The sequence below is a fragment of the Oncorhynchus keta genome, chromosome 37, assembly GCF_023373465.1.
Source record: "Oncorhynchus keta strain PuntledgeMale-10-30-2019 chromosome 37, Oket_V2, whole genome shotgun sequence".
NCBI classification, from domain to species: Eukaryota; Metazoa; Chordata; class Actinopteri; order Salmoniformes; family Salmonidae; genus Oncorhynchus; species Oncorhynchus keta.
The window spans coordinates 16,831,748-16,855,692 of record NC_068457.1 but is presented as its reverse complement, the minus strand read 5'-3'; the positions used below and the strand labels follow the sequence as shown (position 1 = coordinate 16,855,692).

Here is a 23,945-nt window from a genome sequence, read left to right as displayed (position 1 = left end):
TTCAATTAATCTTAACTTGTACCTTTTTAAATGTATGGCTTTGTTAATTGGGCCCAACATGTTTATTATTAAAACCATTCCATATAGTTATACATTTACCATGAACTTCATCCTCAGTCAATTCTCTCCTCAATTTGAGTGTGTTGGCCACGCATACTAATTGGCCAAACCTGATCTTAATTGGTTTGTGTCTTGAAAGGGGGTCTGTTTGAACAGTGTGAAAATAATGCTATGCAGAGGTAGACATTCTATATGCGATGTGTGAAAGGTTGTTGTTGTTGTTTTAATAACCCTTCAGCATGGTCTCTTGAACCATCTGTTTTATAGCCTAATAAATATTTATTGAATTCTGACCATTTTTATCTGTCCAGTTATTATTTTAACTCCTTGATGTGCATGGGGTAAGGCCGGCTCCTTCACAAGGAACATTGTTGCTAGCCATTTTGTATAGAATGCACACAGATCACGTGATCTATAGTAGGACAGAACAGGCTCCATATGTGAGTTACCACGTTGATGTTAGGAAGCAGGGGGCAACCATAGAAAGTTGCCTGAATATGAGGCTAACATCAGGGGTACTTTGGCCAGATGCCCACTGACTGAGACAGGATCAGGCTGCATACATATCAGTAATGACGAAAAAGGGAAGTGAGCAAAGGAAGCAGGTAGGGGAAATATCACCCTGAAGTTCTGCTTTAGCATGAGGGGTCGAGACTCACCCAATACAGTACACCGTCAGCAGTGTGTACATTTCCTATTAACTAAATATAGACAATTATTATTATTATTATTATGGCGGACAGCACATGGCGCCCGAACGACGACTCTCATTGAAGGTAACCTAATGCGGTAGTATAGCAAATAATGACGTTTCAGTGCACATTCCGCTCAGCCTCGTTCGATTGTTCCCTTGCCACACCCATGATTACGAATATTGACACCGATGGCTCAAGTGCGCATGTCCATGATTCTGTGCGATTAGAGGCCTGCCTCGCCTTTTCTCTCGCACCTATTCTTTACAGACATCCTTCGTTTCACATGAAAAAAAAGTTATTCTTATTTTTTGAAGGGCCGTTGACTAGATGAGACAGAGAAGAAGATGAATAGTTTTGTGTCTCTATTTCTTGACTGAATAATCACCCACTCCCCGGTTATTGCATCAGGGCCCCTGCCCCTCTGATTCCCGACCGGCTTCCTGTGTTTGTGCGGTTCTCACTAGCCAGGGAGCGAGGAGGAGCAGAGGGAGTTGAGCGAGTGAAGGGCCGAGCTTCCACCTCAACATGGAGTAGCCTAGTGTCCTCGACAACAGTAGCGGACCACATAGAGGAATACTCAAGGGGTTATTTTTCTACAACGAAGCACTGCAAATGATACCACGTCAAAGATTCCACAACGCGAAGGAAGGATCTGTTTATATTTAAAAGATGGCGAACGACTCTCCGGCTAAAAGTCTGGTCGAAATAGACCTGGCTTCATTGCGGGTGAGTGGTGGACAAGAACAGTGTCTTTTATTTAAAGATTAGACTACCCCCAGATGTAATCTATTCCACTACAGTGAGTTAACGTTATATAAAACAAAGCAAACATTTTTACCCAATAAAATATGGATACATTTTCGGGGTTACCGTTGCTGGGAGACTTATTTATTTATTATTCGGATCGAGAGAAAGCTGTCGTGCTGCCTGGCTTTCCTTTGTTCGAAATGCATTTTGACGGTTGTGGAGATCAGGGCGCAACAGCTGCGTTAATCTAGGTCCCATTTTTGCAACAATTATTCAAAAGCATTTTCAAAAAGATATTATGGTTGTGTAAAAAAATATATTTTTGACTCGTTTCAGGATCCAGCAGGGATTTTTGAATTGGTGGAAGTGGTCGGAAATGGCACCTATGGACAAGTATACAAGGTTTGTTCCTCTATCATATATATGTATATATATTTAATTCATCGGTGGCCTAATCTTAGGTAATTATTTCTGACACTAGGTAGCTAACGTGACATTCATTGATGCAGCTTTGGCATTGAACATCGAAGTGATCCAGATTTCATGCCTGTGTGATGGATGAGATTCATGTCAAGATGTCTCATCAGGATGTTTCTGTCACTACACCCCTATAATCCCTGGTTGGATTGGTAAAAATGATGATGCCCCTCTGTGTATTATTGCTTGTAAAAACATCTTTGGTGAAATATGCACCACATATGCACCGCACCAATCCATGCACCACTCCATTAGCCCAAGCTCCCCTGTTTCTCACCTTCTATCCGGGCTAGGCCTGTACACTCAGTTGTTGTTTCCAAATTGGGGAGAAAAAAACATATCTTATTTTCCATTAATATTATAGATGGGTTTAGAAGTAAATGGCAACTGGGTTTGCAGACCAGTGTTGCTATGAGTGTTTTTAAAGTGCAGCACATGTCCTACATCATATCCTGCTGCGGAGAGAGGGGGAAAGGGAATCGACTACTGCTGCCTGATGATCCAGACTAGGCCTTGCTTCATAGACAATTTGGTTAAGTAAAATATCATGTGTTACACAGCAGGCCTTTTCCCCTCTCTCAACCATCTGTTTCTTGGTGTCATGTTTCTCTGTGAAAATGATCATGGTGACTGTTTAAAGTAATTGTTGAACTTTACCTTTTTGGAGAATTTAGTGGGTTCCTTCTCTTGGATTTTGAGGATGAGTCTGACCCACCATTGGTGACCTGCCTCTCTTCCCTGTACCCTCCTGTCCATTGGAAGGCCTGGCCTGTGTTTAACCCCTTCTTTCAAACAGTCAGGCTAGCAACACTGTAGCAGAGCAGCTTGAAAACAACTGGAAAGCCTGTTAAGCAGGGTGGTTCACGGGGGATGCGGTGTCCCTCCTGCCTGTGTCTATTCTCTTAGCTCTCAGGAACAGGGTAGTCTGGACTCCTGACTGAGGAGAATCAACAGTGGTAGTCTGGATGTTCAAACGGAAAAGCAGAAGCATTCAGCTGATCCAACCCTGTGGAACAGAGGGCTTTAAAGACCAATGCTGTTTTCTTTTGGTCATGTGACCCCGTTTGTAATGGAAAACTTTCTAGCAAACGTCTTCCTTCCATGAACAGATGGCTTCATGGGTCTATGTGGAGAGAATTATTTACTTTTAGGCTTTTGTCACTCACTTTCATTCTCTTTACTGCTCTTTCTAAATTTCACCAAATGTTAGACTACAGAGTTGATTGGAATTAGTGCGTAAAAACCTTTACATCAAAGGCTCATATAGGCATTAAAATGTTTACATCAAAGGCTCATATTATGAGTTATTAAATGCTATCTTTCGCCATTTATAGTCAGGCAGAGCATGAGCCACTACCACACTGCACGGGGATAGTGTATGTGCCTGTTTAGTAACGCAAAATGGAGGACATCCCTTGGTCTAATGATTCCAAGCAAAGCCAACTTGTCTGTGCTGATTTGAAAGATGGAGAACCAGAGGGTTGTAGTTTGTTCCTGATTCATACGTCCTCATATGCTATTCTGCAGACAGGTCTACATGCTCTGGTTTGCTGTACATTTTCACAACAGACAGTTACAAAGCCATTGGATGTCAGAGGTTTACTGTATGCCAACCTCTAACCTACATAATTGTCATGCCAAATAAAAGCAGTTTGTTTCAATCAATTATTCCCCTTCCTCTAGTGAGACTACTGTGAACTCCACGTTATAACCTAGGCTAATATGTAGCCCAGTTATGTACACTACATGACCAGAAGTATGTGGACACCTGCTCGTTGAACATCTCATTGCAAAATCATGGGCATTAATATGGAGTTGGTCCCCTTTTTGCTGCTATGACTGCCTCCACTCTTCTGGGAAGGCTTTCCACCAAATGTTGGAACATTGCTGCGGGGACTTGCAATCATTCACCAACAAGAACATTAGTGATGTCGAGCACTGATGTTGGGCGATTAGGCCTGGCTTGCAGTCGGCGTTCCAATTCATCCCAAAGGTGTTCGGTGGGGTTGAGGTCAGGGCTCTGTGCAGGCCAGTCATGTTCTTCCACACCTTTCAACAAACCATTTCTGTATGGACCTCGATTTGTCATGCTGAAACGGGGAAGGGCCTCCCCCAAACTGGTGCCATAAAGTTGGAAGCACATAATTGTCTAGAATGCCATTGTGTGCTGTAGTGTTAAGATTTCCCTTCACTGGAACTGAAGGGCCTAACCGAACCATGAATAACACCACCAGGCGGTTTTTCCTCTTCCACCAAACTTTACAGGTAGCGTTCTCCTGGCATCCACCAAACCCAGATTTGTCCGGACTGCCAGGTGGTGAAGCGTGATTCGTCATTCCAGAGATTGTTTCCACTGCTCCAGAGTCCAATGGAGGCAAGCTTTACACCACTCCAGCCTACGCCATTGCGCATGGTTATCTTAGGCTTGTGTGTGGCTGCTTGGCCATGGAAACCCATTTCATGATGCTCTTGAGGGCCAGCAGTTTTTACGCACTTCAGCACTAGGCGGTCCCCTTCTGAGATTGTGTGGCCTACCACTTTGCGGCTAAGCCGTTGTTGCGTTTTGACATATCCACTTCACAATAACAGCATTTACAGTTGACCCCGGCAGCTCTAGCAGGGCAGATATTTGACGAACTGACTTGTTGGAAAGGTGGCATCCTATGACGGTGCCACGTTGAAAGTCACTGATCTCTGTAGTAAGGTCATTCTACTGCCAATGTTTGTCTATTGAGATTGCATGGCAGTGTGCTTGATTTTATACACCTGTCAGCAACTGGTGTGGCTGAAATGCCCGAATCCACTAATTTGAAGGGGTGTCCACATACTTTTGTGTGTATTTGTACTTGTTCCCCCCTACCTCATCAGCTGCCTGACACCAATGATAGGTCAGTGCAGTAACATGTTTAGGTTAACCTATCAGTTAGACGTGTGGTCTGAATGAGGGGTGCTAGCTGGAACTGGTGGAGGAAGAGCAGCTGTCCTGGGCCCCAGACAGAGCCTGCATGGCCAGGCAGCTTCATTACAAAGCTGGTTTTGTCTCCGTGTGTCTGGCTTTATTTGGGAACCACCACCAGACCCACAGAAAGGATGTGTTTATTAGTCGGGTCTCAAATACTGAATAATCAACTACCCCTGTTCCAGAAATATAACTTTCTATCTCTTTCTGTGAGGCTTTTCTTCTTCTTTGCAAAGCAGTTTTTCACCCATTCAAACCTCTCACAATAAGACAATCAAGCACAGTCTATTTCTTCTATTCAGAAGGCCCAGGACAATTTCTTGCATTGAATTAGTTTTGAAATGCATACTTTTTAAAAATGTTTAGTCTAACTCATCTGTCCCCTTTCCTTCTGTTTGATATTTTAGTTTTCAAACGGTTGTTTTGTAGGTATGTTTTTGTGACACTGTCTCGGAACCAGTCGCCACAGCCTGTTTGATGCAGCTAGCCCAGGTGACATGCAGTACTTCACTGAATGGCTGACCTTTTCATTTGGAGCTTTTGACAGAAGCGGATTGCAGGCACTCTGTAAGAGCTGAAATGCCATATCACAGCCCCGTGCGGCACGATGTGGCTCTTCTGGATTCAAATGCCTGCAGCCAATCGCAGCAGCAGAGGCAAGGTGGCAGTGATTGTTGTCTGGGGCTCGTGCCAGGGTTGGACCTTAAACTCAGTGGTAGCTCAGGTTTAGATTGTCTTGGCCAACCAGCTGAATGACCTCCGATAAGACTTGAAACTGTCAGTGTGGGTGTGACAGTCAAGGGAAGATGACAATGTTATATGCTCACAAGGGATGCAAATTTCGGTAATAATTGCTACCGACTAACCCACCCTCATTAACCGGCCAACAAATGTTACATTTTTTCAAAACCGTAAGGAACGGACATTTTTCATTAAGTGCTTAATGGAAACATGCAAGAATAGCAAGCCCATCGTCGCGCAGTCAAAAGGCTTTATAGCCTATTATTGAACATGCAATTCCAGTAATGAAGCAGCTATTAAATCGTAATTTTCCATCTTTTGCCAAAATGTGAGCGATTCCATATGTGAGAGATGAACGTCTGTTAGAAACTAGGGGGGGTTCACACCAAATTGGTTAGGTGCGGTTTTTCCAAACTGGTTCGTTTGGTTCGTTTGGACTGGTGTGAACTCTATTGGTACTAAGCAACGCACGGTGGTTCGCTCTAAAAGGGTGGTTTCGGTCTGTTTCAATTAGTACGTTGGTGTGGTTCGCTGCAGGTGAGAACGCAGTCCAGACCAAACGCAGAAAATGAACCAGAGTCACGCAATATTGGTTGTTTGACATCATAACTTGACATCTCTGGAACATTGTTAGTAGCGGGTTAGGGGAGATGAGGGCTGTACCGGGGATCTAGGCTGCTGAATATAGACTATTCAGGTAGCAGAGTGGCCATTACGCTGTTTTCTCCCGCATGTTGTTGGAATACCAAAACAAAAGTAATATGAAGATTTGGACACAAGTGATGCATCAGGATACTCAGAAATGGATTTAATCTCAGCATATTTGTCCAATAAACGTATGACTTGCATGGAGAATATTTCAAATATTTTTTATTAAACACACAAGAATGGTGTATCTCGTCAGTACACTAATAGTAACCCCCCCCAACCGACCAGACTCTCAACCTCCCATCTCGTCAGTGTCCTAACGGCCCCCCCCAGACCAGACTCTCAACCTCCATCTCTTCAATGTCCTTAAGGTGGCTTGCCAGGCTGGGAGATTCTTTCACATTTTTTCAAGACAGGTATACCATTCTTACCTAAACATAAAAGAGCATACAGGAACAACAAGACCCAGAGTTCTGGGTGCAAAACAAATAATACAAAACACGACATACAAAACAAGGACATGTAGAAAGAAAAAGGGTAGATGTCCCCTTCCCCCGAGAAGTGTTTTTTTTATTTTTTTTTTAGAACTTTTAAAAAAAAATGTACATTTCTGTTCATTTGGCAATGTGAAACCAACCGGACCAAATGGAACAAATACTGGTCCTTCTGTAGCTCAGTTGGTAGAGCATGGCGCTTGTAACGCCAGGGTAGTGGGTTCGATCCCCGGGACCACCCATACGTAGAATGTATGCACACATGACTGTAAGTCGCTTTGGATAAAAGCGTCTGCTAAATGGCATATATTATTATATATTACTGATTAAAACTATCGCTCAAAACTGTGTGATAACTCCCTTCGAAATATGGGGAATCTAATAGCAACCACTAGGATTGTTTGCTAATATAACTACAGTTGTGCTTTTGGCGTCTGGACAAAAAAAGTTGATATGAAGAACAATAGAACAGTAGCGAAATTATGGTTAATGGCATGAAGTCTTTCTAAAAAAATGAGGTGCCTCCAATTTTGTTAGAAATTTCGCTAGGCTACATTGAAGCAAAGTAAATCATGCCTTGTTATTATTATTATTTGAAGTAAAATTTAGGTTTCAAGTAGAGGTCGACCGATTTAATCAGCAAATTATATATATATATATATATATTTAATGACAATTACCAAAATACTGAATGGACATTGAACCCTTTTATTTTAACTTAATATAATACATAAAATCAATTTAGTCTCCAATAAATAATGAAACATGTTCAATTTGGTTTAAATAATGCAAAAACAGTGTTGGAGAAGAAAGTAAAAGTGCAATATGTGCCATGTAAAAAAATAAATAAAAAAAAGTTAATGTTCAAGTTCCTTGCTCAGAACATGAAAACATATGAAAGCTGGTGGTTCAATCCCTGTTCTTCAATATTCCCAGTTAAGAAGTTTTAAGTTGTAGTTATTGGAATTATGACGCGACGACTATTTCTCTCTCATTTATTTCGTATACCTTTGACTATTGGATGTTCTTATAGGCACTTTAGTATTGCCAGCCTAATCTCGGGAGTTGATAGGCTTGAAGTCATAAACAGCGCTGTGCTTCAAGCATTGTGAAGAGCTGCTGGCAAAGGCAGGAAAGTGCTGTTTGAATGAATGCTTACGAGCCTGCTGCCCACCACCACTCAGTCAGACTGCTCTATCAAATATCAAATCATATACTTAATTATAATATAACACACATAAATACGAGCCTTAGGTGATTTAATATGGTCAAATCCGGAAACTAAAACATTTATTCTTTCAGTGAAACACGCAACCATTACGTATTTTGTCGAACGGGTGGCAACCCTAAGTCTCTAAATATTGCTGTTACATTGCACAACCTTCAATGTCATGTCATAATTATGTAAAATTCTGGCAAATTAATTACTTTTTTTGTTAGGAAGAAACACAGTTCGCTACGAGCCAGGTGGCTCAAACTGTTGCATATACCCTGACTCTGCTTGCACTGAACGCAGGAGAAGTGACACAATTTTCCTAGTTAATATTGCCTGCTAACATGCATTTATTTGAACTAAATCTGCAGGCTTAAAAAAAATATACTTCTGTGTATTGATTTTAAAACCTCTTTCTGTTAGGGGGCAGTATTTTCATTTTTGGAAAAAAAAACATTCCCGTTTTAAACGGGATATTTTGTCAGGAAAAGATGCTAGAGTGGCGGGGGCGTATGCCTCATGACTAACGAGACATGGTGTGATGAAGGAAACATACAGAGAAAAAGGAATTGTCCTGACGGATATATTATCGAATAGATATTAGAAAAACACCTTGAGGATTGATTCTAAACAACGTTTGCCATGTTTCTGTCGATATTATGGAGCTAATTTGGAATATTTTTCGGCGTTGTGGTGACCGCAAGTTCCGGGCGATTTCTCAGCCAAACGTGAAGAACAAACGGAGCTATTTCGCCTACAAAAATAATATTTTGGGAAAAAATGAACTTTGGCTGTCTACCTGGGAGTCTCGTGAGTGAAAACATCCGAAGTTCATCAAAGGTAAACAATTTAATTTGATTGCTTTTCTGATTTTCGTGACAAGGTTGCCTGCTGCTAGCAAGGCATAATGCTATGCTAGGCTATCAATAAACTTACACAAATGCTTGTCTAGCTTTGGCTGTAAAGCATATTTTGAAAATCTGAGATGACAGGGTGATTAACAAAAGGCTAAGCTGTGTTCCAATATATTTCACTTGTGATTTTCATGAACAGGAATATTTTCTAGGAAGATTTATGTCCGTTGCGTTATGCTAATTAGTGTCAGATGATAACGGTCCCATTCACGGGCTGGGCGTCACTACAGGTTAAAGGCATTGATGTTTATGGTTAGGTACATTTGTGCAACGAATGTGCTTTTTTTCCCGCAAATGTGCTTTTGTTAAATCATCACCCGTTTGGCGAAGTAGGCTGGGATTCGATGATAAATTAACAGGCACCGCATTGAATATATGCAACGCAGGACAAGCTAGTTAAACTAGTAATATCATCAACCATGTGTAGTTAACTAGTGATTTATGTTAAGTGATTGTTTTTTAAGATACGTTTAATGCTAGCTAGCAACTTACCTTGGCTCGTTTTGACGCTGCACTTGTGTAACAGGTGGTCAGCCTGCCACGCAATTATACTGCCTGAAGCTCACGTTGCGTGGTGGTAGGTGACGCATTGATAGCCTGCCTACCGTTGACTATAGCCTATGCACTCGAATGGCAAACAAGCTTGAATTACGAGTTGAGATTGAGAAATAAAAATAGCAGCTTATTTTTAATATTGGCCATCTTAACAACAAGAAATGGTGCGTGATTGCATTTAGAATCATTTGTTGCGAAATGATAGGGCTTCTAAAACCCCACGTTACAGTTAAGTACCAGCTTTTTGAGGTTCTCTTACGCTGTCTGACAGGTGAATAGCCCCTCAAACTAGGCTTTGTATGCTGTGCGCATGTGACAAATAAGATACATGACGCATAATGAAAATGCACATGTACTAATTTAATTCCACTAAATTATGCAAATAAAACAATAGACTGATAAGCAAGACCAGTAAAATGTAGTTTCAACAGCACTTAACCATTAACAGCCCTAATTCTCACCTTGCACTGGAATGAAAGCTATTAGATACTGGTACTCACTAACATTTTTACATGAGGCCCCTTTTCAAAATGGGCAATGTGCTGCTATAATGTTACACTAAACATTTCAAAATGGCTGATCCTTTAGTTGTGGATGCAATGGCTTAGGCTATTTCCCCCATCACATTGTTGTATACCAAATCTTACTGCCAGCGCCCCCTCCTTCTGCCTCTCAATATTTCTTAATTAATTGCTTATGATAAACCCTGGTACTAGTCCCAGTAAAAGCATTGAAATAAGAGGGAGGCTAAAGACATGCTTGGTGGTAATGGCTTGCTGCAGCACTTCAATCTCCCTGAACGTCGTTGACGTAGTGTTTGTGGGAACTCGGTCATCTTCTCATTACCCACAAAGTGGCAGTGGTTCTTCCTCCCCAGCCAACCCCATCTTCAGCATCCGGTGTCTTCATGGTGCTCCCCTAGCCACTGAACAATTGGCTATTGCCTCATTTAAGGAGACTGTCGTCAGTGTCCATGCTGGTCTCAGATGTGCACAGCTTTGTATGGTTGATCCAGACTGTATCTAGTGGTCCTATGTCTCAATACAGTTAATTGTTGGATTTGCAGTGTTTTCATATTGCCACTGTACATTTTATTAGTAATTCTACCTACTACTACACAGGCATTGACCTCCTAGTCCCACTTTGGTGGTAGGCTGAAAGCCTCTTCCTGCACTCACTGACTCCACAATGGGTTTCTCAGATCAGTTTGATCTCTTCTTTGGCGCCAGACCAGCTGGCACTGAGAGATGGGATGGAGAGCCCTCCGGTGCGTCTGAGAAGAGAATGATAGCGATAAAAACAAAACCTGAAGAATTCATTAAGTTCTGCCTTTTCGTGGTATGTGGGGGAGGATTCCCTCTACTGGGCTGTACAGAATGGCCATATATAGACTTAGTTAGCCAGCCACTCTGTCTGTCAGTCCTGCAGGGCTGGTGGTGCCCTGGCACTCTGATCCCTGGGACGTGCCAACCTCTCTTAAACATCATGCATCTTTCTCTTCCCTTCTACTCTGCAGCCCATATCAGGCCACTCTACAGGGATGCAGGGAGAATATACCCGCAGTCCCGTGGTGCTGGCAGCTCCTGTGATCTCACTCTTTTGCACTCCATTCCTTTCCTTCCCGCTCTCTCCCTTCTCTCATTGTACCTGTGTGTAAACCACTTTACTTCTCCTGCTTGCTCATAACCTTAAGCCATCCCCCTACCAGTCTCTCTCCCCCAGTCTTTCGCTCTCTCGCCCATGTCTGCTTTGCCAGGGGAAGGACTTGGCAGGTTTGTGTGGACACAGGGTGAGACGTCTGCTGCAGCTCTAAATAGCTTGGCCCAGTTCTGTGATTGTAAGGTGCACACTGAGGGTCACTGGTTCCAACACTCTGACACGGTGCCATGTCTCCGTGACTGAGGCCACATGTAACCCCCCACCCACCCACAGGTACAGAGGAAAGGTCATAAGTCATGGGCAGCATCAAATCCTCTGTGGCAGTAATGCTGTATTGGACCCATACAGGGCTAGCTTCCATATTGTATTTGGGCTATAGCCTTCATACTGGCTTTGCTTAAACATGTCATCTGTCCTAAAATGGCATCGGAAACTTGTTGCGATTTCAAATTCCTCACTTTAAGCTGTCTTTAATATTTAATATAAAGGATGAAGATAATTTAACACTGCTTCATTTGTCCACAAATGAAAGGCAATCTATGTGAGGATGCTTCCCAGGACTTAAACCCATGACATCATGACGTCACCATAGAGCAAGGTTTCCCAAACTCGGTCCTGGGGCCCCCCTGCTGCACATTTTGTTTTTTGCCTCCGCACTACTCAGCTGATTCAGATACATTTGGGGAACCCTGCCATTTTAAAGGATGTAGATGCGCTGAACAAAGGAGAACTGCCGGCAGTGAGGGATGATGCAACACAGACACAAGCACACCGTTCTGCCTCCAAATCGTCTAGACATCCCCAGTCTCTGCCCCTCCCTGTCTTTTCCTTCTCCTCTTCCCCATCTCTCCTCTCTGTACCACTTGGCCATCTTTACCCAGGCTGCCATGTGGGTAGTGGAGGGGCCGGGCAGGGCGTAGACCGGGCGTGGTGGTACTGTCTGTCCGTATGGAGGTGGGTATCCCCCAAGTAGTGCTGAGTGATTTAGTGCTTTTTGAGAGTTTTTGGTTTGATTATTTAAAAATAATCACTGTCTTCGGTATAATATTTTTGGGGTGGACATTAAATGCACTTTGCATTATGTGGGTTGAATAATGTAACACAGAATAAAACAATTAATACAATTTCATGACATTTGTTTTATTTGACTTTAATTCCAAGTCATCTTTATAGAGCTGCAGCCTATGCTGTCTGACAAAATCACTATTTTAGTAGTTCATCAAAGTAAATAATGGAAACTTTTATGACTGCTTAATACTAACTATCAATGTCTTAGATCAATTTGAAATGATTTAATTTTCCCCCCAAGATGGCGCAGCAGTAAGACGTATTTGTTTTTGTCCCGTGTAAATAGTATTTTTCTTATTTTTTTTTTTGTATACATTTCAATAGATTTCTTTTTAGATTTCTATTTTCGGATTAAATATACCTTCCTGCAGCCTGCCTCACCCAATGTGGTACGGATCTGCTATTTTTTTAGACCTTATAACTGGAACCTCCATCAGAAGCTACCCAGCTAATTAGCTATTAGCTATTTAGTCATTGTTATCCACTGCTAGCGGTCTTTACCTTTATCTCAGACACCAGCCACGATAGCCCGGATAATATCTACCAGTCTGCACAGCGCAATATCAGCCCTGAGCATATCGGACTGCGTAATTTTTTCCCACTACGTCACCAGATTCCTGCTGCAAGCTCTGGACCATTACACAGAATCTTCGCAGCTAGCTAGCTGCTCCCGAGTGGCTATTGTGGCTAATGCCCTTGTCCAGAAGCATGCACCAGTTAGCCTCATGCTAGGCCCATCTCCTGACTAGCAAACAAAGTACACCAACTGCAATACCTCTTGCTAATTTGGCCTGGACCCTTTGTCGATACGGAGCCCCGCCGATCCATCATGACTGGTCTGCTGACGTAATTCAGCTGATGTGTTCTCAACCGGCCTCTGCGACGTGGATGTGGTGAAGACCCATCTGCTATCCCCAGCCCGCTAGCTTCCTGAACACTGTGTCTCCCGCTCGCCTAGCGTAGTAATCGACTACTGAACGGCTCCCTGTTTCGTCCATTGCTGCTCATTGGACCCAATGATCACTCGGCTACACAGGTGATGCCTGTTGAACTGTTCATTAACACGGCACTTCATTTTGTTTATCTGTCGGCCCCAGCCTCGAACTCAGGCCCTGTGTGTAGCTAACTGACCCTCTCTGCTCATTCATCGCCATTTACCCGTTGTTGTCATCTTAGCTGTTTATCCGTTGTTGTCTTCGCTCTCCCAATCAACACCTGTGATTGCTTTATGCCTCTCTCTAATGTCAATATGCCTTGTATACTGTTGTTTAGGGCAGCTCTCATTGTTTAATTTTACTGTGGAGCCCCTAGTTCTGCTCAAAATGCCTCAAATAGCCCCCTTGTCCCACCCCCACACATGCCGAGACCGCACCTATCTTAACTGGCGCCTCCAGAGATGCAACATCTCTCATTGTCACTCAATGCCTAGGTTTACGCACACTGTACTCTCACCCTACAATACCCTTGTCTGTACACTATGCCCTGAATCTGTCCTACCACGCCCAGAAATCTGCTCCTTTTATTCTCTGTTCCCAAAGCACTGGACTTCCAGTTCTTATAGCCTTTAGTTGTACCCTCATCCTACTCCACTTCTGTTCCTCTGGTGATGTAGAGGTTAACCCAGGCCCTGTGTCTCCCAAGGCACTGTTATTTGCTGACTTCTGTAACCGTAAAAGCCTTGAGTTCATGCATGTTAAGTTTGCTTTATTCACTACTTTCGCACTATCCGCCGACCCTGATGTCCTAGCCGTGTCTGAATCCTGGTTTAGGAAAACCATCAAAAATCCTGAAATTTCCATCCCCAATTGCAACATTTTCCGTCAAGACAACTGCCAGAGGGAGCAGAATTGTTATCTACTGTAGAGGGAGCCTGCAGAGTTCTGTCATACTTGGAGCATCTACTTTTTAACCTCTTAGGCCGCCCCATCCCGCATGCGGGATCGTGACTGCAGCCTCAAGCTCATTACCATAACGCAACATTAGCGATTTCTGAAAATTGCAAAATAAATGAAATAAATATGCCTGTCCTCAAGCTTATCCTTTTCTTAACAATCCTGTCGTCTCAGATTTTCAAAATATGCTTTAGAACCAGAGAAAATAAATAATTTGTGTAAGAGTGGTGATAGCTAGCTTAGCATTTAGCGTTAGCATTTAGCACGCAACATTCACAAAAACCAGCAAAGGGATCAAATAAAATAATTTACCTTTGAAGAACTTCAGATGTTTCAATGAGGAGACTCTCAGTTACATAGCAGATGTCCAGTTTTTCCTGAAAGATGCTTGTGTAGGACACAACGTTCCGTTTTGTTACTATGCATTTGGCTACCGAAACTAACCGAAAATTCAGTCACCTAAACGTCGAACTTTTTCCGAATTAACTCCATAATATCGAATGAAACATGGAAAACGTTGTTTGAATCAATCCTCAAGGTGTTTTGTCATATATCTCTTCATTGAAATGCCAGTCCTAGAAGCGTGCATTCTTCTCTGATTCGGATGGAAAAATACTGGGACCTGACTTTTGCGCACCAATTTCCACGCAGACACCATGCGGGACACTTGGTAATTGTAGGCTCTTATGGCCAATCTTCCAATGATATGCCTACAAATACGTCACAATGCTGCAGACACCTGGGGGAAACGATAGGAAGTGTCCGTTCATTCCTGTCACATTCACAGCCATATAAGGAGATCATGGAAAACGTGCCTTCAGAAATCCTGTTGATTTCCTGGTCACTCAAACATCTTGGTTTTGCCTGTAGATATTGTTCTATGGCACTCACAGTGAAAATCTTTGCAGTTCTGGAAACGTCAGTGTCTTCTTTCCAAAACTATCAATTCCAAGCATAGTCGAGCATCTTTTCGTGACAAAATATTGCGCTAAAAACGGGCACGTCTTTTTATCCAAAAATGAAATACTGCCCCTATAGGTCTAACAGGTTAAAGATCCATCTCTTCAGAAATAAGTCCCTCACTGCCACTTGTTATATATGCTAAACACCCCGTCCGTCCTACATTCTAAGCTAGATGCCCTCAATCTCACACAAATTATCAAAGGACCTACCAGGTACAGCCCCAAATCTGTAAACATGGGCAGCCTCATAGATATCATCCTAACCAACTTGCCCTCTAAATACACCTCTGCTGTTTTCAACCAGGATCTCAACGATCACTGCCTCATTGCCTGCGTCCGTTATGGGTCCGCGGTCAAACGACCACCCCTCGACTGTCAAACGCTCCCTAAAAAAATTTTGCAAGCAGGCCTTTCTAAACAACCTGGCCTGGAAGGATATTGACCTCATCCCGTCAGTAGAGGATGCCTAGTTGTTCTTTAAAAGTGTCTTCCTCATCATCTTTATAAGCATGCCCCTTTCAAAAAATGTAGAACTAAGAACAGATATAGCCCTTAATTCACTCCAGACTTGACTGCCCTTGACCAGCACAAAAACACCCTGTGGCGTACTGCACTAGCATCACATAGTCCCTACGATATGAAACTTTTCAGGGAAGTCAGGAATCGATGCACACAGTCAGTTAGGAAAGCAAAGGCTTGCTTTTTCAAACAGAGATTTGCGTCCTGCAGCACTAATTCCCAAAAGTTGAAAAAGTCCATGGAGAATAAGAGCACCTCCTCCCAGCTGCCGACTGCACTGAGGCTAGGAAACACTGTCACCACCGATAAATCCAAGATAATTGAGAATTTCAATAAGCTTTTCTCTATGGCTGGCCATGCTTTCCACCTGGCTACCCCTACCCTGGCCAACAGCACTGCACCCCTCAGCAACTGGCCCAAGCCCCCCACTTCTCCACCCAAATCCAGACAGCTGATGTTCTGAAAGAGCTGCAAAATCTGGATTCCTACAAATCAGATGGGCTAGACAATCTGGACCCTCCCTTCCTAAAATTATCCACGGCAATTGTTGCAATCCCTATTACTAGTCTGTTAAACATCTCTTTTTCGTATCGTCCGAGATCCTAAAGATTGTAAGGCGGCCGAGGTCGTTCCCCTCTTCAAAGGGGGAGACACTCTAGACACAAACTGCTACAGACCTATATCTATCCTACCCTGCCTTTTCTAAGGTCTTCGAAAGCCATTTGAACAAACAGATCACCGACCATTTCGAATCCCACCGTACCTTCTCCGCTATGCAATCTGGTTTCTGAGCTGGTCACGGGTACACCTCAGCCACGCTCAAGGTCCTGAAATGACATCATAACCGCCATCGATAGTACTGTGCAGCCGTCTTCATTGACCTGGCCAAGGCGTTTGACTCTGTCAATCCCCGTTTTCTTATCGGCAGACTCGACATCCTTGGTTTCTCAAATGACTGTCTCGCCTGGTTCACCAACTACTTCTCAGATAGAGTTCAGTGTGTCAAATCGGAGGGCCTGTTGTCCGGACCTCTGGCAGTCTCTATGGGGGTACCACAGGGTTAAATTCAGGCCGACTCTTTTCTCTGTATATATCAACAATGTTGCTCTTGCTGCGGGTGATTCTCTGATCCACCTCTACACAGACACCATTCTGTATACATTTGGCACTTCTTTGGACACTGTTAACAAAGCTCCAAACGAGCTTCAACGCTATACAACACTCCTTCCATGGCCTCCAGCTGCTCTTAAATACTAGTAAAACGAAATGCATGCTATTCAACCGATCGCTACCCACCTGCCCGACTAGCATCACTATTCTGGACGGTTCTGACTTAGAATATGTGGACAACTACAATACCTAGGTGTCTGGTTAGACTGCTCTCCTTCCAGACTCATTAAAACATCTCCAATCCAAAATTAATCTAGAATCAGCTTCCTATTTCTCAAAAAAAGCCTCCTTCACTCATGCTGCCAAACATACCCTTGTAAAACTGACTATCCTACCGATCCTTGACTTCGGCGACGTAATTTACAAAATAGCCTATAACACTCAAATTGGATGCAGTCTATCACAGTGCCATCCGTTTTGTCACCAAGCCCCATATACTACCCACCACTGCAACCTGTGTGCTCTCATTGGTTGGTCCTTGCTACATATTCATCGCCAAACCCACTGGCTCTTGTTATGTATAAGTCTTTGCTAGGCAAAGCCCCGCCTTATCTCAGCTCACTGGTCACCATAGCAACACCCGCCCGTAGCACGCGCTCCTGCAGGTATATCTTACTGGTCATCCCCAAAGCCAACACCTCCTTTGGCCACTTTTCCTTCAAGTTCTCTGCTGCCAGTGACTGGAACGAATTGCAAAAATCACTGAAGTTGGAGTCTTATATCTCCCTCATTAGCTTTAAGTACCAGCTGTCAGAGCAGCTTACCGATCGCTGCAGCTGTACACAGCCCATCTATAAATAGCCCATCCAACTACCTACCGCATCCCCATATAAAAACAATTAAAACGGTTTTCTGCTCTTTTGCACACCAGTATTTCTACTTGCACATCCTCATCTGGACAGATCACTCCAGTGTAAATTTCTAAATTGTAATTACTTCGCCACTATTGGCCTATTTATTGCCTTCATTTGCACACACTGTATACAGATTTTTCTTTTGTGTTATTGACTGTCCGTTTGTTTATCCCATGTCTAACTCTGTTGTTTTTGTCGCACTGCTTTGCTTTATCCTGGCCAGGTCGCAGTTGTAAATGAGAACTTGTTCTCAACTGGCTTACATGGTTAAATAAAGGCAAAATAAATAAATGTATTTTCAGGTAGAGATTCTTCTCTCCATCTCCGTGCCCACAAAGACCGGACTAGTAGGAGCGCGGTCATTGTATTTAATTACCACATTTTCTTCCCTAAACTACAGTACCAGTCAAAAGTTTGGACACACCTACTCATTTAAGGGTTTTTCTTTATTTTTGCTCTTTTCTACATTTATAGAATAATAGTGAAGACATCAAAAGTATGAAATAACACATGGAATCTTGTAACCAAAATAGTGTTAAACAAATCAAAATATATTTGAGATTATTCAAAGTAGCCACTCTTTGCCTTGATGACAGCTTTGCATGCCCTTGGCATTCTCTCAACCAATTGCATGAGGTAGTCATGAACAGTCTTGAAGGATTTCCCACATGCTGAGCACTTGTTGGCTGCTTTTGCTTCACTCTGCTGTCCAACCAATCCCAAACCATCTCAATTGGGTTGAAGTCGGGTGATTGTGGAGGCCAGGACATCTGATGCAGCACTCCATCACTCTCCTTGGTCAAATAGCCTTTATACAACCTGGAGATGTGTGTTAGGTCATTGTCCTGTTGAAAAACAGATGATAGTCCCACTAAGCACAAACCAGATAGGATGGCGTGGTGTATGGCTGCAGAATGCTGTGGAAGCTGGTTAAGTGTGCCTTGAATTCTAAATAAATCACAGACAGTGTCACCAGCAAAGTACCATCACACCACCTCCTCCATGCTTCACGGTGGGAACCACACATGCAGAGATCATCCCTTCACCTACTCTGCGTCTCACAAAGACACAGCAGTTGGAACAAACAATCTCAAATTTGGACTGATCAAACCAAGGGATAGATTTTCAACGGTCTAATGTCCATTACTCATGTTTCTTGGCCCAAGCAAGTCTCTTCTTATTGGTGTCCTTTTAGTAGTGGTTTCTTTGCAGAAGTTAGACCATGAAGGAGTGATTTCATGCAGTCTCCTCTGAACAGTTCATGTTGAGATGTGACTGTTACTTGAACTCTGCATTTATTTAGGCTGCAATTTCTGAGGCTGGTAAAGTCTATTGAACTTACCCTCTGCAGCAGAGGTAATTCTGGGTCTTCCTTTCCTGTGGTGGTCCTCAGAGCCAGTATGTGTAGGTAATCCTGTCTTAACGCTGCTTTAAAATGTATTGTGTAAGTGTTGCTCTACGCTTTCTGGAGGACAGAGTTTTGAAATCAGTGGAATTAGAGTATGGTAACTAAGACGATGGCGAAAACACCGGTCTCTGGATTATACAGTTGAAGTCGGAAGTTTACATACACCTTAGCCAAATACATTTAAACTCTGTTTTTCACAATTTCTGACATTTAATCTTAGTTGAAATTCCCTGTCTTAGGTCAGTTAAGATCACCACTTTATTTTAAAAATGTTTAATGTCAGAATAATAGTGATTTTATTTTCGCTTTTATTTATTTAATCACATTCCCAGTGGGTCAGAAGTTCACATACACTCGATTAGTATTTGGTAGCATTGCCTTTTTAAATTGTTAAACTTGGGTCAAACATTTTGGGTAGCCTTCCACAAGCTTCTCACAATAAGTTGGGTGAATTTTGTCCCATTCCTCCTGACAGAGCTGGTGTAACTGAGTCAGGTTTGTAGGCCTGCTTGCTCGCACACGCTTTTCCAGTTCTGCCCACAGATTTTCTATAGGATGGAGGTCAGAGCTTTGATGGCCACTCCAATACATTGACTTAGTTTTCCTTAAACCATTTTGCCACAACTTTGGAAGTATGCTTGGGGTCGTTGTCCATTTGGAAGACCCATTTGCGACCAAGCTTTAACTTCCTGACTGATGTCTTGAGATGTTGCTTCAATATATCCACGTAATTTTCCTTCCTCATGACGCCGTCTATTTTGTGAAGTGCACCAGTCCCTCCTGCAGCAAAGCACCCCCACAACATGATGCTTCCACCCCTGTGCTTCACGGTTGGGATGTTGTTCTTTGGCTTGCAAGCCTCACCCTTTTTCCTCCAAACTTAACAATGGTCATTATGGCCAAACAGTTATATTTTTGTTTCATCAGACCAGAGGACATTTCTCCAAAAAGTACGATCTTTGTCCCCATGTGCAGTTGCAAACCGTAGTCTGGCTTTTTTATGGCGGTTTTGGAGCAGTGGCTTCTTCCTTGCTGAGCGGCCTTTCAGGTTATGTCGATTTAGGACTTGTTTTACTGTGAATATAAATGATTTTGATCCTGTTTCCTCCAGCATCTTCACAAGGTCCTTTGCTGCTGTTCTGGGATTGATTTGAACTTTTCAAAACCAAAGTACATTCATCTCTAGGAGACAGAACACGTCTCCTTCCTGAGTGGTATGATGGCTGCGTGGTCCCATGGTGTTTATACTTGCGTACTATTGTTTGTACAGATGAACGTGGTACCTTCAGGCGTTTGGAAATTGCTCCCAAGGATGAACCAGACTTGTGGAGGTCTTGGCTGATTTCTTTTGATTTTCCCATGATGTCAAGCAAAGAGGCACTGAGTTTGAAGGTAGTCCTTGAAATACATCCACAGGTACACCTCCAATTGACTCAAATGATGTCAATTAGCCTATCAGAAACTTCTGAAGCCATGACATAATTTTCTGTAATTATCCAAGCTGTTTAAAGGCACAGTCAATTTAGTGTATGTGAACTTCTGACCCACTGCAATTGTGATACAGAGAATTATAAGTGAAATTATCTGTCTCTGTATCACACCTGTTTTTTACAAACAAATGTTGGAAAAATGACTTGTCATGCACAAAGTAGATGTCCTAACTGACTTGCCAAAACTATAGTTTGTTAACAAGATATGTGTGGAGTAGTATGTGTGGATATGTGTGGAGTAGTTGAATATGAGTTTTAATGACTGCAACCTAAGTGTAGGTTGGAGTCAACCTCAACTGTCTTCAAACTAAGGCAACCATGGCATCCTTGACAGGGAGAGGCGTCCATCCATGATTTTCTAGCTAGTTACATTTTCAGACATGACACTTCTGATTTTAACATATTCATTCTCATTTTAAGTTAGTGTATTGTTAGCAAGCTAGCTAACGTTACAAATAATAAGATCATACTTGTATCTCAGAGCCATTTGCTTTGCTCGTTATAGCCTAATGTTAGCAAGCCAATTTACATTATGTTTGATTATCTACCTGTAGGGTAGTAAAGTCATGAGTTGGGTTTATGGTTAATTGTTTAGCTAGCTAGCTACATGCCTCAACAAGACAACACTATACAATTAACAATTTCAATAGAATGTCACTGCAACAACTGTTGATAGAACTAATGGGTAAATTCCCTCTGGCCTCTAGCAGAGCACTCTCGTCTGTGTGAAATGTACTAACGCCAAACACTTGTTTTTATTTGGCTAGTGTCAGTAAACTTTGGCCAAAAAAAATGTAAGTTGTTGCCAGCTGCACAGTTGCAGTCACCAATGTTCTGGATAACATAAAAACAGCCTAATTAGCTCTGTTAGGGCGAGTAAAATGGTCAGTGAACAGTTATCTCACGTTAGCCAGATAGCTTGAGTGCTTGATTGTTAGAACAGAACGCTTCGATCAACACTTGAAGAGATGGGTGGGGCTAAAGCTTGAGGGTGTGAACGGTGCTGAATGGGTGTAGACAACGAGCTCTCCAGTAGGTACCAAAACATTCAAAGGCCTTTTTCTCGAAAGTGAAGTTATAAGGTTATCAGCTTTCAAAGCAGAATTACTTTCCCATTGTTCCTCAAATGCAGTGTATGGTGTAGTCTGTGTATTTATTTTTACATTGGATAAAAGCAATTTCTCATTTTGCACATAAGACGGAATCAAGGCGGTCATTCACATATGGACTTGATCTTTTACCAAATAGGGCTATCTTCTGTATACCACCCCTACCATGTCACAACACAACTGATTGGCTCAAATGACAAACTTTTAACAAGGCACACTTGTTTATGTAAATGCGTTCCAGGTGACTACCTCATGAAGCTGGTTGAAAGAATGCCAAATGTGCAAAGCTGTCATCAAGGCAAAGGGTGGCTACTTTGAAGAATCTAAAATATAAAATTATATTTTGATTTGTTTAACACTATTTTTGGTTACTACATGATTCCATATGTGTTATTTCATAGTTTTGATGTCTTCTATTATTCTACAGTGTAGAAAATAGTACAAATAAAGAAACTCTTGAATGAGTAGTTGTCAACTTTTGACTGGTACTGTATGTAGAATATTTCCCCCCTCACTATGTCGCACAGTTCAGGCTTGATCTGATTTAGCTCTAGAGAAACTGCATTGAGCTCAGAATTTCTTTTAAATGGAACAAATTGTGTAATGCTGGTCCCATACAGGAGGACCTAGCACACTAAAGGCTGCCTGGCCAACCCAGGAGGAGGATTTAGAGGGAGTATCAGAGCGAAGCAGCAATGATGATGCTTGCCTGGGGTCCATATTGTCTCCTTGTTAATCTACTACGCCCTTTGGTATTCCCAGATCCTCCCAGTCTGCTAATAGTTGTCGGTCAGATCTGTTTAACCCCAAAGTGGTATGGGCGAGGGACCAAAATGGAACCAGTATCAAGAAAAGTGAAAGATCCGCTTGAACATAATTTCTCCTATAAACAGATCTATATTTAGGTAACACCTATAGGTGGGGGTAGCTTTGGAAACATCTCTGTGAGGTGCTCCAAGCAGCCCTGTTGCGCTCCAGTACACAGACCTGTTAATGTGCGCTATGCAGCAGGACGCTGACAGTCCTGCTCACAGTTATGGTACTCGCTGTGGGTTAACTGCTATTTATAGCCGAGCCTTCCACAGTTGGTGGAGGCACAATTGTAGGTTAGTATGCTGGGAATGGGAGTGGAGGGCCATAGGCAGTAGGCATGTCTCTGTGTGTTAACCCCATGGTGTTTGCACAGATTATATTCTAGCTCCTATTACCCTCTCGGGTACAAAAATGTATGTACCAATCACAGATTCTCACTTTAATCTCTGATCTAGCAAGGTCGTATAGGTATTTGGTACTAACGCTGGAAACCTTGCCTTCAATTCCGTTTGAGCACACAGACCAGTGATGGACAGCTATTGAAGTCAATCCCTCTGGGATCAGCTGGTCTGGTGTTGAATGTGTCACCCACTCTGTGGCAGGGCCACGGTCTTACCCTGTGTCACAGAGGCTGTGTCAGACTTGACAGTTCATGCAGCTTTAGTGTTCTGATCAATTCCCAATGAGTCATTCATCTACACCTACATTTGAAATATGTCTACCATATCCGGATTCCCCTTTCCTGCGCTGTGTTCAAATGTCAGAATGCGTTCTATAAACAGTGGGTGAGGCAAAATATGATAACCCAACTGATGGCAGAAGCTAACTACTGTAGATAACTAGCCAGATAACCTCTGTAGCTAGCAAGCAACACTAAAGTGATTGCAAATGGATTAGCATAACTCTAGCCAAGCCCAAAATGTTTGTTTTTAGATAGTTGGCTAGCTTTTATGAGGAAACCTAGTCCTCACATGCTAGGAATGTATTTCCTCCACCGTTATAATGAAAAGGTGCCTCAGTCCCAAACTCAATAATATAATAATAATATATGCCATTTAGCAGACGCTTTTATCCAAAGCGACTTACAGTCATGTGTGCATACATTCTACGTATGGGTGGTCCCGGGAATCGAACCCACTACCCACGAACCCACTACCCTGGCGTTACAAGCGCCATGCTCTACCAACTGAGCTACAGAAGGACCCTCAGGGAGTGCTGATGACGTCGCCCACTGTATGCACGGTTGGTACCCTGAATGTGTCTAGACTGAGGTGAACACAATCAGACCACAAAGCGACTTTTGTGCGTCTAGACCCGCCTTTTCAATGTGATCTTTGTGTTCTGATAGCAGAAGTCGCATGTAAGTGGAGACATGACCTGATGTACCTAGTAGTCACCATCAGGCCACAGTGTAGGGACAGACTGTGTGTGTTCCCTACACACACAGTCTGGGGAAGCTCTTTCGTCTGTTCTCCCTCCCTGCACTGGCCCTCACTCT

The 23,945-nt window shown here is 42.8% G+C and overlaps 1 protein-coding gene across 7 annotated transcripts in view; it reads left to right on the top strand.

Moving 5' to 3' along the window:
• Positions 1–511: 511 nt before the first annotated feature.
• Positions 512–23,945, top strand: part of LOC118376579 (mitogen-activated protein kinase kinase kinase kinase 4-like) — a 57,744-nt gene continuing 34,310 nt past the window's right edge. For 4 of the 7 annotated variants that reach the window (XM_052499275.1, XM_052499272.1, XM_052499271.1 and 1 more), the window contains exons 1-2: positions 933–1,481; positions 1,839–1,904. In XM_052499275.1, coding sequence (XP_052355235.1) covers positions 1,425–1,481; positions 1,839–1,904 — 123 coding nt within the window. In that variant the 5' untranslated portion in view covers positions 933–1,424. Of the gene's footprint in view, positions 666–932; positions 1,482–1,838; positions 1,905–23,945 lie in introns of those variants that run through there. The other 3 variants (XM_052499268.1, XM_052499270.1, XM_052499273.1) reach the window with 3 other exon arrangements.